This window comes from Archocentrus centrarchus, chromosome 7 (genome assembly GCF_007364275.1).
Source record: "Archocentrus centrarchus isolate MPI-CPG fArcCen1 chromosome 7, fArcCen1, whole genome shotgun sequence".
Taxonomy (NCBI): domain Eukaryota; kingdom Metazoa; phylum Chordata; class Actinopteri; order Cichliformes; family Cichlidae; genus Archocentrus; species Archocentrus centrarchus.
In genome coordinates this window covers 20,269,923-20,286,441 of record NC_044352.1, presented here as the reverse complement: position 1 = coordinate 20,286,441, position 16,519 = coordinate 20,269,923, and the positions used below count along the sequence as shown (strand labels likewise).

At 45.5% G+C, this 16,519-nt stretch overlaps 1 protein-coding gene across 4 annotated transcripts; it reads left to right on the top strand.

Annotated features, from left to right (window-relative positions):
- Positions 1-9,217: 9,217 nt before the first annotated feature.
- Positions 9,218-16,355, top strand: LOC115782519 (uncharacterized). 4 transcript variants are annotated; one of them, XM_030732717.1, is made up of 11 exons: positions 9,218-9,840; positions 11,038-11,103; positions 11,206-11,308; positions 11,419-11,559; positions 11,670-11,845; positions 11,981-12,117; positions 12,368-12,461; positions 12,554-12,889; positions 12,995-13,151; positions 13,234-13,361; positions 13,513-16,355. In XM_030732717.1, exons 3-11 carry the CDS (start codon positions 11,212-11,214, stop codon positions 13,831-13,833), a joined length of 1,587 nt encoding a protein of 528 aa, XP_030588577.1. In that variant the 5' UTR covers positions 9,218-9,840; positions 11,038-11,103; positions 11,206-11,211; the 3' UTR covers positions 13,834-16,355. The 4 variants fall into 4 exon arrangements, with proteins under 4 accessions (XP_030588577.1, XP_030588579.1, XP_030588580.1 ...); XM_030732718.1 differs by lacking the exon at positions 9,218-9,840 and adding an exon at positions 9,849-10,844; XM_030732719.1 differs by lacking the exon at positions 11,038-11,103.
- The last annotated feature ends 164 nt before the right edge of the window (positions 16,356-16,519 follow it).

Sequence of the window (16,519 nt, the reverse complement as noted above, 5' to 3'; positions counted from 1 at the left end):
TGATAATGATAGTGACAATTTTGAAGACACCAAATATAAAGAAGTGTGGTGCATTCCAGCACACACAGTGTGACCACATGGGGTTAATTGAAACATGTTTGACTGAGAGGAGAGAAAGAAAGAGGAGAATTAGTAAAGAGACAGCAAACACAGATGTGGCGTTTTATCTGTTGGGGAGGTGAGGGGTAATCACTGCAAACTTTAATCAGTTCAGATCAATTATTCATGGTCAGGGGCCTAGCGAGCTGATTTCTAAAATGCCCCTCTCTATCGCTCTCTCTCTCTTTTCTGACAGCCCTGTATGAATTATTCAGACTGCATTTACACAAAGAACTCCATCTCTGATACCTGATCAGTCAGTTAGAAACATTATGCAACTGGGAATGTCAATTAGAAATGGGAAAATGGGTCTCCTGGTATGTTCACAATAAAACTGTCAGGACTCGAGGAGGAAGAGGACACACAAGCGGTGGCTGATGAAAGCAAGGTGCAAGTTTATTTACAGTGATTGATAGAGGTGCAAAGACAAGGGGGTCCAGGAAGGCGAGGGGGGAGGCGGCTGAAGCGGGTCGAGAGGCTGAAGGAATTCCCAGGTGGTGAGGGGCCAGCTGTGGTACGGCGGGGAGCGGCGGGTTGACGAAAAGCCGGGGTTTCCGAAAGGACGAGCAGGAACTGACACGGGGATCTGAAAAAGGAGCGAACACGAAGAGCAGGTAAGTAATATACATCCACGAAAGCGAGAGTCACACCAGAGAGCCGGTACTAACTGAGAAGTAGTCAATGATCCAGCGAAGAGTGATGGTCTGCTGGCAGCTTAAAAAGACCCTGCCTGATGGCTTGATCCGTAGCAGGTGTGGTGATCTCCGCCCTAGGGAGGCGGAGACACCGGAACCTCCGCTGTGGCCCGCAGGACAAACACACATGTATACAGACACACACACACACACGCAGACCCTCCCCCTAGGTTATGACAGTACCCCCTCCTCAACGGGAGCCTCCTGGCGACCGAAACTTCTCGGGATGGCGCCGCCGGAACTCCCGCACCATGGCCGCATCCAGAATGTTAGCTCGGGACACCCAGGATCGCTCTTCGGGACCGTAGCCCTCCCAGTCCACCAAGAACTGATAACCCCGCCCCCGACGGCGGGCGTCCATAATGCGACGGACGGTGTAGATCCGCTGGCCATCGAGAAAACGGGCAGGAGGAGGTGAGGCAGCTGGAGGGCACAAAGGACTGGTGGCAACAGGCTTAAGTTGGGAGACATGGAAGACGTTATGGATGCGCATGGTACGAGGGAGTTTGAGGCGGACAGACACAGGGTTAACGATGGAGTCGATCTCGAAGGGCCCCAGGAAGGTGGGGGCCAGTTTCCTAGACTCGGCACGGACTGGAACATTTTTCGTGGAGAGCCATACCTTTTGGCCTGGTTGGTAGTCCGGCGCAGGGGTCCGATGGCGATCAGCGACGCGTTTGTTTTGCTCCTTCGTCCGAAGCAGAGCTGCGCGGGTGGACCTCCATAGCCGGCGACAGCGGCGAAGGTGATGCTGGACGGAGGGAATGGTGAGATCCTCCTCGATGGCAGGGAGGAGTGGCGGTTGGAAACCCAAGGAGGCCTCGAAGGGGGACACCCCTGTGGCGGAGGAGGAGAGAGAGTTATGTGCATACTCAACCCACGCCAAGTGGGAACTCCAGGTGGCCTGATTGGTGGACGCCACGCATCGTAATGCTGCCTCCAACTCCTGGTTGGCCCGTTCCGTCTGCCCATTTGTCTGGGGATGATAACCAGAGGAGAGGCTCACCTTGGCTCCGAGAGATGTACAGAACTCCTTCCAGACCTGAGATGTGAACTGGGGCCCCCGATCCGACACGATGTCTTCAGGAATCCCATGGAGCCGAAAAACGTGGGTGGTGAGAAGCCGGGCCGTCTCCAAGGCGGAGGGGAGCTTGGGTAGCGCAACGAAGTGGGTGGCCTTGGAAAACCGGTCGATAATGGTCAGGACCACGGTGTTTCCTTCAGAGGGAGGAAGTCCTGTGACGAAGTCCAGAGCTATGTGAGACCATGGTCGCTTAGGGGTGGGTAAGGGCCGGAGGAGACCTGATGGAGGTGACAGAGAAGGTTTATTTTGTGCACAAATGCTGCATGCTGCCACGTACTCACGGGTATCCTTAATCAATGTAGGCCACCAGAAATAACGCTGGAGGAAGGCCACAGTGCGATTGGCCCCGGGATGGCACGTGAATTTGGCTGCGTGTCCCCATTGCAGTACGCGGCTTCGCACTCGAGAGGGAACATAAAGGCGGTTGGGGGGTCCCGTCCCAGGATCTGGTTCAGTCCGTAGAGCTGCCTGAATGGCGGATTCGATCTCCCAGGTGATGGCTCCAATGACGCAAGAGGGAGGCAAGACAAACTCTGGCTGCGAGGAGGAGTCCGTGGAGCTGAACTGTCGGGACAGAGCGTCGGGCTTGACATTCCGTGACCCAGGTCTATAAGAGATAGTAAAGTTAAATCGGGTAAAAAACAAGGCCCACCTGGCCTGCCGGGGTTTCAAACGTCTGGCGGTTCGCAGATAGGCCAGGTTCTTGTGATCAGTCCAGACCAAGAAGGGATGCGTCGCGCCCTCCAGCCAGTGCCGCCATTCCTCCAAGGCTAGTTTGATGGCCAGCAGCTCCCGGTCCCCTACGTCGTAATTCCGTTCTGCCGGGGAGAGGCGGCGAGAGAAGAAGGCGCAGGGTCGGAGGCTACCCATGGACTGTTGGGACAACACTGCCCCTACCCCCACGTCGGACGCGTCCACCTCCACGACGAATGAGTTGGATAGGTCAGGTTGGATGAGGATGGGTGCGGAGGCAAACCGACCCTTCAGGAGCGCGAAAGCCTCTGCAGCGGCGGGGGTCCATCTGAAAGGAATCTTGGGAGAGGTGAGAGAGGTCAGAGCATGGGTGATGGAGCTGTAATCTTTAATGAAGCGGCGGTAGAAATTGGCGAAGCCCAGAAAACGCTGCAGCTGTTTCCGATCCGCTGGCTCGGGCCAATCCAGGACCGCTTGTACCTTAACTGGGTCCGCCTTGATCTGCCCTTTACCAATAATGTATCCCAAGAACGCCGTGGACTCCACATGAAACTCGCACTTCTCCCCCTTCACGAACAGACGATTCTCCAGTAACCGCTGCAACACCTGCCGCACATGTCCCTGATGCTCCTGTAATGAGGATGAGAAGATCAAAATATCATCGAGATAGACAAACACAAAATGATTGATGAAGTCCCGGAGTATGTCGTTTACGAGGGCCTGGAACACAGCTGGCGCGTTGGTTAGGCCGAAGGGCATGACAAGATACTCGAAGTGGCCGAGGTGAGTGTTGAAGGCAGTCTTCCACTCGTCTCCCTGCCGGATCCGGACGAGATGGTAAGCGTTCCGGAGATCCAGTTTGGTGAAGATGGCTGCCCCCTGCAGGAGCTCAAAGGCAGAGGTGAGAAGTGGCAAAGGATATTTGTTGCGCACAGTGATTTCGTTCAGACCGCGGTAGTCAATACAGGGCCGGAGGGTCTTGTCCTTCTTGGCCACGAAGAAAAACCCCGCGCCCATGGGAGAGGTGGAGGGTCGAATCAGACCGGACGCCCGAGCTTCGGTGATATATTTTTCCATGGCATCCCGTTCCTGCGGAGAGATGCTGTAGAGGCGGCTGGAGGGGTAGGGCGCCCCCGGGATGAGGTCGATGGCGCAGTCGTAAGGCCGGTGGGGAGGCAGGGAAACAGCCCGGTCCTTATTGAATACTTCAGCGAGGTCGTGATAGATCGAGGGGACGCCGGACAGGTCAGGTGGGGTCCCCTCCCCCAAATCGGTGGACCGAGGGAGAGAGGGAGTTGCGGATCTGAGGCAGCGCTGGTGGCACCGCTCACTCCAACCCGAGATGCTGCGATTCGCCCAGTTAATCTGTGGATTGTGCAGTTGCAACCAGGGAAAGCCGAGGACGATGGGCGTCTGTGCAGAGTCAAACAGGTAAAAGGAGAGCCGTTCAGAGTGATTACCCGACAGAGTCACAGAAAGCGGTTGGGTCTTGTGAGTGATTTCAGAAAGCTTGGCGCCGTCCAGAGCGGAGACCAGGAGAGGCGTGGGTAGCGCTGTGGATGGAACACCCCACTGCTGGGCGAGGGCACGGTCCATGAGATTTTTCTCAGCTCCGGAATCGAGGAGTGCCAAGACTGTGTGACTGCCTGATGGAAGATTTATCCTTGTCTGAAGCGTGAATCTGGGCAGGGAGGAGCATGCGTTAGCTTGACCCGCCAGTATCCCCACCATTACTGACGGGCGCGGTCTTTTGGGCAAACAGGGCATGACGCGATGTAGTGGCCCTTTTGCCACAGTAGATGCACTCCCCCGCCTCCCATCTCCGTCGTCGCTCAGAGAGAGACAGCCGTGCGCGGCCGAGTTGCATGGGTTGCTCCTCCGCGCCGCAAGGGGGCGCCGTAGCCGAGCTGTCGTCCGCTAGGAGGCTCCTCCGGTCCGCGGAAACCGCCCGGCGAGGGGCATGCTGGGAGTTGTAGTTCCTCGGAGTCCGTCGTGCTCTCAGGCGGTCATCTACATGGATACACAATGAAATCACGGCCTCCAAGGACTGAGGCAAATCCCTAGTGGCAAGTTCATACTTGAGATCATCATTAATATTGTTCAGGAATACTCCCCTGAGCGCCTTTTCCTCCCAGCCGGCCTCCTCCGCGAGGATCCGGAAATCCACGGAGAAATCCGCCATGCTCTGTTGTCCCTGCCGCAGGCTGAGCAACTTCTGGGATGCGGATTCAGGGCTGGTGCCTTTATCAAACACCTCCTTAAATCGAGACAAGAACGCAGGGAAAGACAGATCGGGGTTTCCCCGTAACACAGCGTGCCCCCACTCTAACGCTCTACCGCGGAACAGATTGACCATAAAACCAATCTTTGCACAATCAGAAGCGTAGGCATTTCTCTGTTGCCGGAAAACGAGGGAACATTGGGTGAGGAAACCTCCACATTTCCCTAACTCACCGCGGAACACCTCCGGGATGGGCAGGGCTTTCTCCAACGCTACGGCGGGCTCGGTCGCGGAAGCCAAACCAGCCGGCGGATCTGTCGGCGGAGGGGATAAATCCTGGTGACGGGGCGTAGCGGATGACATGGTGGATTCCAACATACCTCGGAGATCGGCGAGCTGTTGGGTGGCTGCGCCCAGCTGACTGGAAACCAGACGGAGCATATGGTCGTGACGCTGGAGGGTTTCCTCTTGAATAGCCAGGGCCCGATGAACCGGATCAGCGTCCGCGGTGTCCGGTTTTGGCTGGATCATTCTGTCAGGACTCGAGGAGGAAGAGGACACACAAGCGGTGGCTGATGAAAGCAAGGTGCAAGTTTATTTACAGTGATTGATAGAGGTGCAAAGACAAGGGGGTCCAGGAAGGCGAGGGGGGAGGCGGCTGAAGCGGGTCGAGAGGCTGAAGGAATTCCCAGGTGGTGAGGGGCCAGCTGTGGTACGGCGTGGAGCGGCGGGTTGACGAAAAGCCGGGGTTTCCGAAAGGACGAGCAGGAACTGACACGGGGATCTGAAAAAGGAGCGAACACGAAGAGCAGGTAAGTAATATACATCCACGAAAGCGAGAGTCACACCAGAGAGCCGGTACTAACTGAGAAGTAGTCAATGATCCAGCGAAGAGTGATGGTCTGCTGGCAGCTTAAAAAGACCCTGCCTGATGGCTTGATCCGTAGCAGGTGTGGTGATCTCCGCCCTAGGGAGGCGGAGACACCGGAACCTCCGCTGTGGCCCGCAGGACAAACACACATGTATACAGACACACACACACACGCAGACCCTCCCCCTAGGTTATGACAAAAACGAAAAACAAAACCGCTCAAGGAGAAGCAAAAATATAGCACGCACCATGAAAAGTCTTGAAGAACCCCAAACTTTGTATTCTTAGGAAATTATCATTCACTGAGAGAGAAGTTCTCAGCCTTAATGGGTTCAGCCAAAGTCAAGATTGTCCCTATGCTGTGCGTCTACTCATCATCCATCGGTTTATCTATTCACTAAGTGAACTCCACACACAGTTTGCACTGCATCAGACCAGCACCACGTTGAAGCTTTAATCATTTCCTATGCATCTCTCTCTCTCCTCCTACTCCATCAAAAACACTTCTTGCAGCCCCCAGTGCTTGTTCAGAATGATTTGGCTGCCTAATCGCCTTTGCCCCCTTCTTTTCTCAGTTTTTTTTTTTTACTGGTTGACATTTTTTTCCTTTTTTGCAGTCTGATTAAATTCCTGGCGCTTTGTAAGAACTCTAGTGAGCAGGCAATACGAAACAGTCGTACTTCACTTTAAGTTCTCCTTTCCCTGGACTTCTTTAGCCACATTTCTCCATCCTTGGCCCATGAAGGGGGAATAACTTCTCTGGTCTCTTGTGGTCTCTCATCATCATGGGTTTACCTTTAAAAGCTTCTCTATTGCCCTTAACTGTGAAATCAAACAATATGGCCCTGAATATTGCTTTAACTGTAAATGTGAAAATCAATAGAAATGTTGATCTTTTTGATCTTATATACAGTATAGAGTTAGCACTGTCACCTCACAGCAAGAGGGTCCTGGATTCAAATTCACCATCTGGCTGGGGCCTTTCTGTGTGGAGTTTGCATGTTCTCTTTGTTAGGTTAATCTATCATTCTAAATTGGTTGTAGGTGTAAATGTGAGTGTGATTGGTTGTCTGTCTCTCTGTGTTAGCTGTGTAACAGACTGGTGACCTGTCCATGTTGTATCCAGTCTGTCTCCAGTGACCACTGGGATAGTTTCCAGCCCCACTGCGACCCTGAATTTAACAAACAGGAGAAAATGGACTTGATTAAGTCTCTACAGCAATGCCAACAGGTTGAGCTGTCAGAGAGTCTTGCGTCAGGGACGCTAATGCTCTATATTTCACAAGTAAATTAAAACCTTGATGTACTACTGACAGTGCCTCTTTAATGAGAACCACACTTGTTTTTGAGAAATAATTCATCCATTAAAACAAAGTTAGACACTGGGTGAAAGCCCACTGGATGAAAATTTGAGGGAAATAGATATTTATATGTCATAAATTTCATGTCAATTTACAGTGGCTGAAATATTTCAGTCTAAACTAGTTAACCGACTGACTGGTTGACAAATGGAAATCGCCATCTGTAGTCATGCTGCTGGTATTGCTAGACAGCATGACCGCATCTGACCAAACCCTACAGTTGTCATGTTGCCTTTTTGCAGGACTTTTGAGGACATGCCCTCAAAGTTGGTCTGAAAACTCAGCAGTACAAGGACAGAGGAGCTGGTAGGATAAGTGTTCAATAGCAGAAGGGTGGTCAGGGAGAGAAAGGCAGATAAATAGACACTGGAGAAATGAGAAAGTGTAATTCTTGCTTGGCACAGTTTGTCATATCGTACCTGACAGCCACCAGCCATAAATCACCAAATAATCACTCTCAATAATTCAGAGGGATCTCTCCTGTCCTCCCTTCCCCTGTGCTTGCCCTTGTGAAGCATTCCCATGACATGAGGTCAAACCACGTGGCCACACAAACATTTTAAGCTGCCTGTAAATGCAGAACGTTTAACTTGACTGACAGTATTTCAACAGTGCATGACAACAGATTTGGGTGGTGGGGGGTTATGGAAAAGTAGGAAATGTTGTTCATACCTCCCAGTGTTTTTTTTTTTTCTAGCAATCCCACATCTCAGCAACTGGTCTAATAGGCTATCACAGTTGACATCTCCAAGGGAACGTCCCACTGTATCACTAACATGCATTTCACTGCTGCTTGAGTTCACTATCTTCCTGTGGAAGCATTAAGAGTTTGAGGATGGTTTGCTTGTCTGTGTCTTGGATTTCAACATGTGTACTGTTATAAACACAGCAGACCAATGCACAATTTGTCAGTAGACATAAACTCAGGACAAAAAGGGATGAGAGGATGAGATGCATATGAAAGTAAATGTTGCATATGGGCCACACAAAACTGTAACCAAAGCATGTAAAGGACATAAATGAAAAAAATATGGAGTGGGTAAATATATGATATATCTCTGACAGCATGTATTTTGGTTGGAATAACTGGAGAGCCTATCCATCCTCGTCATGCTGCTATCACAGCTCAGCTGCAGTCGAGTGATGACCACCCTTGTCAGACCAAGTGCTGTCTGTCTCCCTCTGAATGATAGAAATGTAGAATGTGTCTGTACAGATGGACGGATCAATTTCTTTCAACCTGCCCTCTATTTCTTTGTTCTTTCTTCTGTCATACCTTGAAAATCACTGTAATCTCTCCTCCCCTCAAATAAAAGATTTGAGTTTTTTTTTTTTCCTTTTACCATCTGAATCTTAATGCACACCTATACACCGGTAAGGTTTTTGCTCTGACATCTGTCCCTGCTGTGTGTCACTTCTCGACCTTTTCTTTTTGTGTGTGTCCATCATCTCTTTTGTCTGTGACTGCTGGCTTGGGTGATCATGTGTGTGGCGTGTGTTTATTTCACAGTGTAACACAGAAGGGGATCGCCTCCGACTTGGGGATGCTCTGAAAATGTCATTGTTTGGTTGTGCTTCGCTTTATGACACAGTTTATACAGTGCCAATGATTTTTCTTCCCCAGTGTGGCCCTTTTGCTTTGTCTGCCTGGAATCATGAACGGTAAATAAGTGGTAATGGGAGTGAATGGGAGGGGAAGTCAGCCAACGTCTTTCTGTCATCACTTTAGAAGGTTGCGACCCTAAAGCACACTGGCACAGAGCTGCTAAATTATTCAGGCTGTGTCTCAAGCCCCGATCTCTGGAGAAGACGGGGCTGTGATTGCTGGGAGCTGACTGACTGACTGACATTTGCACATGAAAATCGCCTCTGTTTCCCCCAAACACCGGTTCTGCTCAAAGAAAACAGGAGAGGGACCTTGGTTCTGGAGGGTGGTGGAGGGTAGTGCTGAGGAGTGGAGGGATGGTTTGGTTGTGCTGTAATTAGAAGAACACTGCTGCACAGCAGTGGAGGCATTGCTTTTTTAGATCTGCGGCAGTGAACAATCAGACTGATTTCACACGGCTGTAACTCCTGGAGAAACGAACTAGGAGAAAAGTTCTTGTGTGTGGTAAAATTGGAGTTCAGTGTAAATGAATATCCTAAAAGTGTCAATATAATGAGCGTAACCTTAGCATGAAAATTGGAATGGCAGAGCAAGACCTAGGGGACCAGCTGACTCATAAATCATCTTTCTTCGTGGGGTCAAGGGCTATTTGAATGAGACATGAGCAGAAACGCGATTTTAGTTATGAGGATGTTTTCGCACTTATAATGCAATAATACATTTTGCATATCCCCAGCATACATATTGATTAAACGCCAGTATTTGTGTAAATAGAAATTTCAGATGGCTGGGATTAATGCTAAAAAGAATCAATGCGTTCCAAAAGGCCATTGCATGCTATCTCACTGAATGGCTGAACATCCTTATAATGATGCATTACACTGTACAAGGTTTAGATGTGTTGCAAGTCCAGCAATGTGCATCGTACACAGCAAAATTAGAAGTGTTAGATTTCAAGTGTTGTTGTTGTCTGTTAAAAATACAGTGTTAATTCAACACTTGTTTAGTCTAGTCAACGATATAAGTGTTAGTTTCCCAAAAGAGTTGGTGTCATTCCAGGGAGTTAAATTTAAGTAACTCTATCTGGTGTTAAGTTTAAAATCAACACCTGACAGAGTTGCTCCCAGAATTTCAACGTATCTGTGACGTGTTTGTTCAAGAGCGGGGACAGCAGCAGTCTCATGCAGTCTGGAGCTTACATCGTGAAAAGGTAAGTTTTTGCATGATATTTTTTATGGCTGCATTCATTTTCCCTTTGCGCAAGTTTATTGATTAATACATAGTTTGCTTAACGTAAGTATATGCGTTTGGATATCACGGTATATATGTACAACTGCAATTTTTTGTGAGAGGTTAAAGCTAGCCAAACTGGTGTAGCATGAGGTGTCGGGTTAGCTGAACATTAAAACTTAGAAAATCTGAAGGCCATCTGAGTTAACATATTTAGCTGTGGTGTCGTTTTCTTGACGGTCTTGGCTTTAATATGGCATAATGTATCGAGGGGGTAGAGTGCCTGTGCTGGACCCGGGGCTTGAGCTCCTGCTTGTCGATGGACAGGTGCTAAAATCAGAAAAGCTATGAGAGGCCGGTGGTATGTTGCTGCTGGAAGAATAGCTGGAGGGTTCCTAGAGAAAAAACACACCGGGCCGCCACACCAAGTCCTGCGCTAAACCCGGAGCTTTTAATCGGCAGGAGTAGTTTATTTATTTATCATTTTCTAAGTTTTGGGCTAAATTAAAAAAAAAGTTTTAACTTTAGCTTGTTAGCGGAGCTGGCAACAGGGTCGCATACCCTCCCGCCATCACCTGCTGCCATGGGTAATAAAGGTCTGAAATGCTGGTGAGTTTTTATAACTTTACTCAATGCTGCAGCTCTCCATGCATATAAAAAAATAACGTCACTGTCATGTTTATACCTTCAAGTGATGTTATATTGTCAAACTCTTTATTTATGGGTGTTGGTGCTGTTAGTCGTCATGACGACATTCCTGACCTCGCGCCATTACCCATAATTCGTAGCGGAATCCAGTAGTTTACTTCCGCTTGCACTGTTGTTTACATTGCAGGGTTACACACTTGCTGTTCATTTAAACATTTTTACAATGCAGTTTCTTTTACATGGCGTAATGGCATTGCAAGGATGTTTTTAAAAAGCAGCGAGGACAATTCAGTAACAGTACCTCACTTGTACGCCTTGAATCTTGCACCTGTTTAAGTATGAAAATACTAAAACTAATTAAAACTAAGCATTAAACCAAAAATAAAAACTAATAAAAATGATCAAAACCACTCTGAAAACTAATTACAACTAACTGAATTGGAGAACAAAAAGTAAAAACTAACTAAAACCTAACTATAATGTAAAATCCAAAACTATTATAACCTTGGTGCTGGCTCCCATTATTTAGGTGGGGACTGGTTGGCATGACTTGTGCATATGAGAATCAAAGAAGCATTTCCGCAGTCGATTTCATGTGAGTAAAGCAAAGCAAAAATGTTTCTGTCTCTACACATTCACGGTGAATATACTGTAAATAATGGCACATTTGGTTGCCTTTTCTTTTTTTCTTCATTAGTACATCATGTTGGTGAAGGTGAGATTTGGAGAAACGCAGAAGTATGTCAAAGTAGCTGAGACTGAAGATGGTTATGATGACTTCAGCACATTTCTTCAGAAAGGTTGGCATCAGTTTTCATATAGTACAGAATGTTTGTGTAAATGGACTATTTGCTATAAAACCGTGCTATAAAAAGTTTTTCCATTGCTCTAAATATAATATTTTTATCAGTCATTGTGAAGCTAGGTCTTGCTCTTGAGACTGAGCTACACTTGACAGATGAATCAGGGACAGAAGTTGATGCAGATGTGTTTGAGGATCTTTTGCAAGCAGGGAACCTTACTGTTAGGGTGACAACTGAGAAGTCAACAGGTGAGGCTCAGCCTTGTTGAGGAAGGAGTAGGTCACGAATTTAGAAAAATAAAGTATTTAGAACAAATTTTATCCATTTGCTGTATACATTTTTTTTCCACTGTTTCCAGTTGTGCTTCAACATGATTTATCATCTACTTCGCTGGAGTCAACCATGTCAGACAATTCATCTGTGTCAGTTTCTGGAGACTCCTTGCTAGCATCTTCTGACTCATCTGATGCCACAGTGATTGTTCACACAAACGGAGGGACGAGAACACATGCTGAACGGGAAGCAGCAAAAGAGGTGTGCAGCTTTTGTAACAAATGATGTAAAACATCAGGCACAAAGAATTTTGCTGTTAAACTGTGGGTTGTTTGTTGAATTTGATGTTGATAAAGATTGATGAAATTTCTGACTATGTGATGCTTAATCTTGTAGATGGTGAGAAATGCTCTCCAGGTTAAACCAGGTGGACAGGTTATTTTGGATGAATACGATAAACTGCGATCACTGACGGATGGCACAAGAAGACGTTTGGTAAACCTCCTTGTGGCCAACATGGTTGAAATTCATGGGTAAGACATCAATATTCATATTTATACTTTAAAAATGTTTAAAAGAGCACATTCAGTTTAGGACATTGCATATCAGTAAAGCAATTTCTTTAATATATCCTATAATGGAAATAAACATCAAATGGCTAAAGCATGACATAAAAACTGACAATTTGAGAGAGACTAAAACTCATTGAAGCAAATAACAGTAGAATTTGTCCCCTTTAAATCCTGATAGAATTGTTGTAGTTATGTCATATTTATCTTTCAGGATGATCCCACCAGTCTCTGTGAGAACTAAATATGCTTTGGGCATCATCTCTCTATTTCCCAGCCTCAAAGATCCATATTCAGACAATGGATATGTAAGTTTTTAAATGAAAGTCTTTTATGTCAGTTTATGCAGTAGTAATATATTCTGAATTTGCTCTACAATTTTGTATTTTTACTATCACAGGAACACTTCTATGACCAACAGAGTGGATCTGGCTACTTGGCTTGGAGAATAAAAACTGTTCAGCGCAACTCGGCAGCTCAGTCCCGGAGATCCTCCACCAGCACAGCCTATCAAGATAGTCCAAAGAGAAAGAGAGAGGTTTCCTGCACCGATAAGCAGCTGCTTGGTGAGGAGTGTCGTGAAGCGATATCCTTTTTGAAATATTCAACTGATGAATCGGCAGTCAAAGAGAAGATGAGGGCCACATTTCAGTATCGTCAAACACTGGTTCAAGATCAACAGTGCTCTTCAACAGTCTTGGATGTCTTCCCACGATTCCTTAACATCACTGGCTTGGTAAGACAAACAACTTATTATTAATATTATTATTATTAAGTGAATCATCACTCAAAGTATACACTTTCAACATGAAATAGTATAAAGATGCACATTCTTCTGTAGATTGACCAGGACTTCACCATGATGTTTGGAGAGGAGGTGTCGGGCAGATTTTTGGCAAAATGGCCTACTTTTTTCAAACCTAGGATCCTGACAGAGTGCAGAAAACTGACTTCTAATGAGCACATTGAAGAGCTCTTGTATTCGCAGCACGACACAGGTGGGTCTGGTTAGTTTGGCTCACTCTTTAAAATATCAGTTATGTATCATTTGAATGTGTCTTTTACCTGTGTTTCCCCTAGGCTGGGACAGTGACCTGTCAAGCATTCTACTGTTGCTTCACTTGCTTCCACCTACCTCCAAAGGCCACAAGAAGAGTGCCAAAATCAGCTCATGTCAAGCTGTGGACCATGTTGTGAGATATCTGCAGGTATGCAAATCATACTGTATTTATGTGGTTATTCTGATGATCCTACTTCTTGTGTTGAAGCACTTTCTTATTGGCTTTGTTAGCTATTTGAATGTAGCTGTGCTATATTTCATGGATTCCTATCATTCCTCTTCTATACATTTTGTCAAAGATGGGAGCCAGTGTCGAAACCTTCCTTGCTGGTGTGGAACCGGGACAGCCCTTCCTCCTGTGTGTTGGTGAAAACAAGAGCAGCATCCAAAGATACTACATCATCATTGATCACAAGGCCGTCCCTTGCAAGGCACAGACCTCCTTGGCAGCTTTCGATGAGCTCTTCAAGGCACACTTCATCTTCAGCGTCAACTACCATGAATCCCTCTATAACTTCTATACGTTCATCCAAACCACAGTTTTTAACATTGATGTGGGACATGCCAAGGAAAGTCCCAGAGTCAGGGAACTAAGAGCAAGATTTTTGCACGACACTTGAGGTGATAAATATCCTTGGATGCAAATATGTTTCTTTGTTATGTCTGTAAAGCACACCACAAAAGTTCTGCATTGCTTTGTCAGCATTTAAGACTCCACCATGGTCTATATCCTGGAAAGACGTTACGTTTAAAATGTGGACAGTTGGGATGTTGTTTATCGTTTTGCACATATTCAGGTTTTAAAAAGCATCTTGTTCATTTCCATAGAGATGCTGCTTTGACTTATACTGCTGACAATGTGGACACTCTGAATGAAGTTGGTGAGCCCTCAACTTCACAGGCAGTCAGTACAAACTCTCCTGTAACTACTCAGCCCTCTACTGACAACAATCATATGTTAAATATGTGTTCCTCTGTTGTTGCACAGTTGCAAGCATGTGGTGTTGCTGAGAGCACAGTCCAAGCAATGGTGGGTTCTATGGAGGAACTTGTTAATGACATTCATAGGGATGTAAGAGAGGCAGTTCTTGGCTGCACTTCAGAAATTCAAGGCACAGATTTGGAAAAGAAAATTGAAAAATGTTTTGATCGACTAAAAAATCCCTTTTCAACCTTAAATACTCGAGTCAAAAGACAGAAGTTCTTTGAGGAAAAGTGGGAAATTGTTGAACCTGTTGAGTATGTTCTTGGGGTGCGGTTTGATGTTCGCAGAGATCAAACAACAGGACTTTACAGTCAGGTCCCTGTAACAGATAAATTTGTGTATACGCCCATTCTAGGAACTCTTAAGTCTATGTTCAGGAATGCTGAATTATGTGAAAGTTTTTTGAAAGCCAATCTTCACGAAGAAGGCATTTATAAAGACATATGTGATGGTTCATACTTCAAAAGTAACATTTTGTTTTCCCAGAAAAAACATGTTCTACAGATTCAACTCTATTTTGATGAGTTTGAGACAGCAAACCCTTTAGGTTCAAAGAAAGGAATTCACAAACTTGGTTGTATTTACTTTATTTTGAGAAACCTTCCCCCAAAATATAATTCTGTGTTGATGAATATACATGTTGTGACTCTTTTTCACTCACAAGACCTGAAAACTTATGGCTTTGATGACATCCTAAAGCCTCTTGTTGATGATCTTAAAATTCTTGAAACTCAAGGAATTGAGGTGCCTTTCTCAGACTCACCATTGCTTGGTTCTGTTATACAAGTAACAGGTGACAACCTTGGTTTACACGGACTGTTTGGTTTTGTTGAGTCCTTCAGTGCTACGTATTTCTGTAGATTTTGTTTGACAAGTAAGGATGAGTCACAGTCTGTCTTTACTGAAGATGACCCTGGTATGATTTTTCGTACAAAACAAATCCATGTAGAACATTGTGCAGCTCTACAAGAAAATCCTATGTTGGATTCAACATTTGGTGTCAAAAAGACATGCTTACTCAATACATTGCATTTTTTCCACACCTCTGACAACTATGCAGTTGACATAATGCACGATTTACTTGAAGGTGTAGTACAGTACGAACTCAAACTTGTCTTTCAGTACCTTGTCAACCAGAAGTATCTTTCTTTGGAATCGTTGTCACAGAGGATTCAAAGTTTCAACTATGGTTATATTGAGAGAAAAAATAGGCCAAGTGGGTTGAAAATGGATGAGGTTAGCAAGGATCTTGGACTAAATGCAATTCAGTCTTGGTGTCTTGTGAGAAATGCTCCTCTTATTTTTGGTGATGTATTGGAAAGAAATAACTGTTACTGGAATCTGCTGCTCCTCTTGATACAGATTGTGAATATTGTGTTTTCACCCATTGTAACTAATGGTATGACTTACTATTTGAAGCACTTAATTAAGGACCACCACAAGCTATTTAGATCTTTGTTTCCACAGAAAAGATTGCTTCCAAAGCATCATTTTATGCTACATTATCCACGATGTATTAGAAAAATAGGTCCACTCCTTCATGTATGGTGCATGAGATTTGAGGCCAAACATAATTTTTTTAAAAGATCAGTGAAAAATTTCAAAAATATCACAAAAGCATTGGTTAAGCAACACCAGAGACAGCTAGCTTACCACTGGGAGAATTTTGATTTTCAGAGATTCGAGTGTGGTCCAGTGAAGACAAAAATTATTAATAGCTTGGACGGAGGTGAGGTTTTAAGTTCTGCTTTTAATGTAAGCACATACTGTGAAGTGTCAACCACTAATTGGGTGAAAAACTTTGGAACCGAATATCAGATTGGTATGTTTGTTTGTACTGGAACAAAAACAGAAATTCCTATTTTCAGAAAAGTCACCAACATCATTGTACATGATGAGCAAGCTTTCATTTTGTCTTGCAGAGTGGACACTCTTTATTTTGATGATCATTTCAATGCATACTGTATCAGTGAGAGAGCAGATTCATTTTCTGTGTTTCCAGTTAAGGACTTGGTTTATTACAGACCCTATGACAAGCAGTTTTCTAATGAAATGTGTGAAAAAACATACATTGTGCCACACTGCCATATTCTATGAGTTCTGTTGTAGCTATTGCAAAGCCAGTGTTTTATGTGGTGTGCTTGTTTAAAATACAGGTGGATTCAAACTGCAACTTGTGTGGTTTTCTTTGTAAATTCAAGTGGCATCTTTTGTTTTTGGAAGTGAATTTGGGATTATTAATTGACTACCAGTAGTATTTTGAAAATCCAGATTTTGATTTAACACTTTCCATTGAGTTGATATATTTTAAACCTTATTCA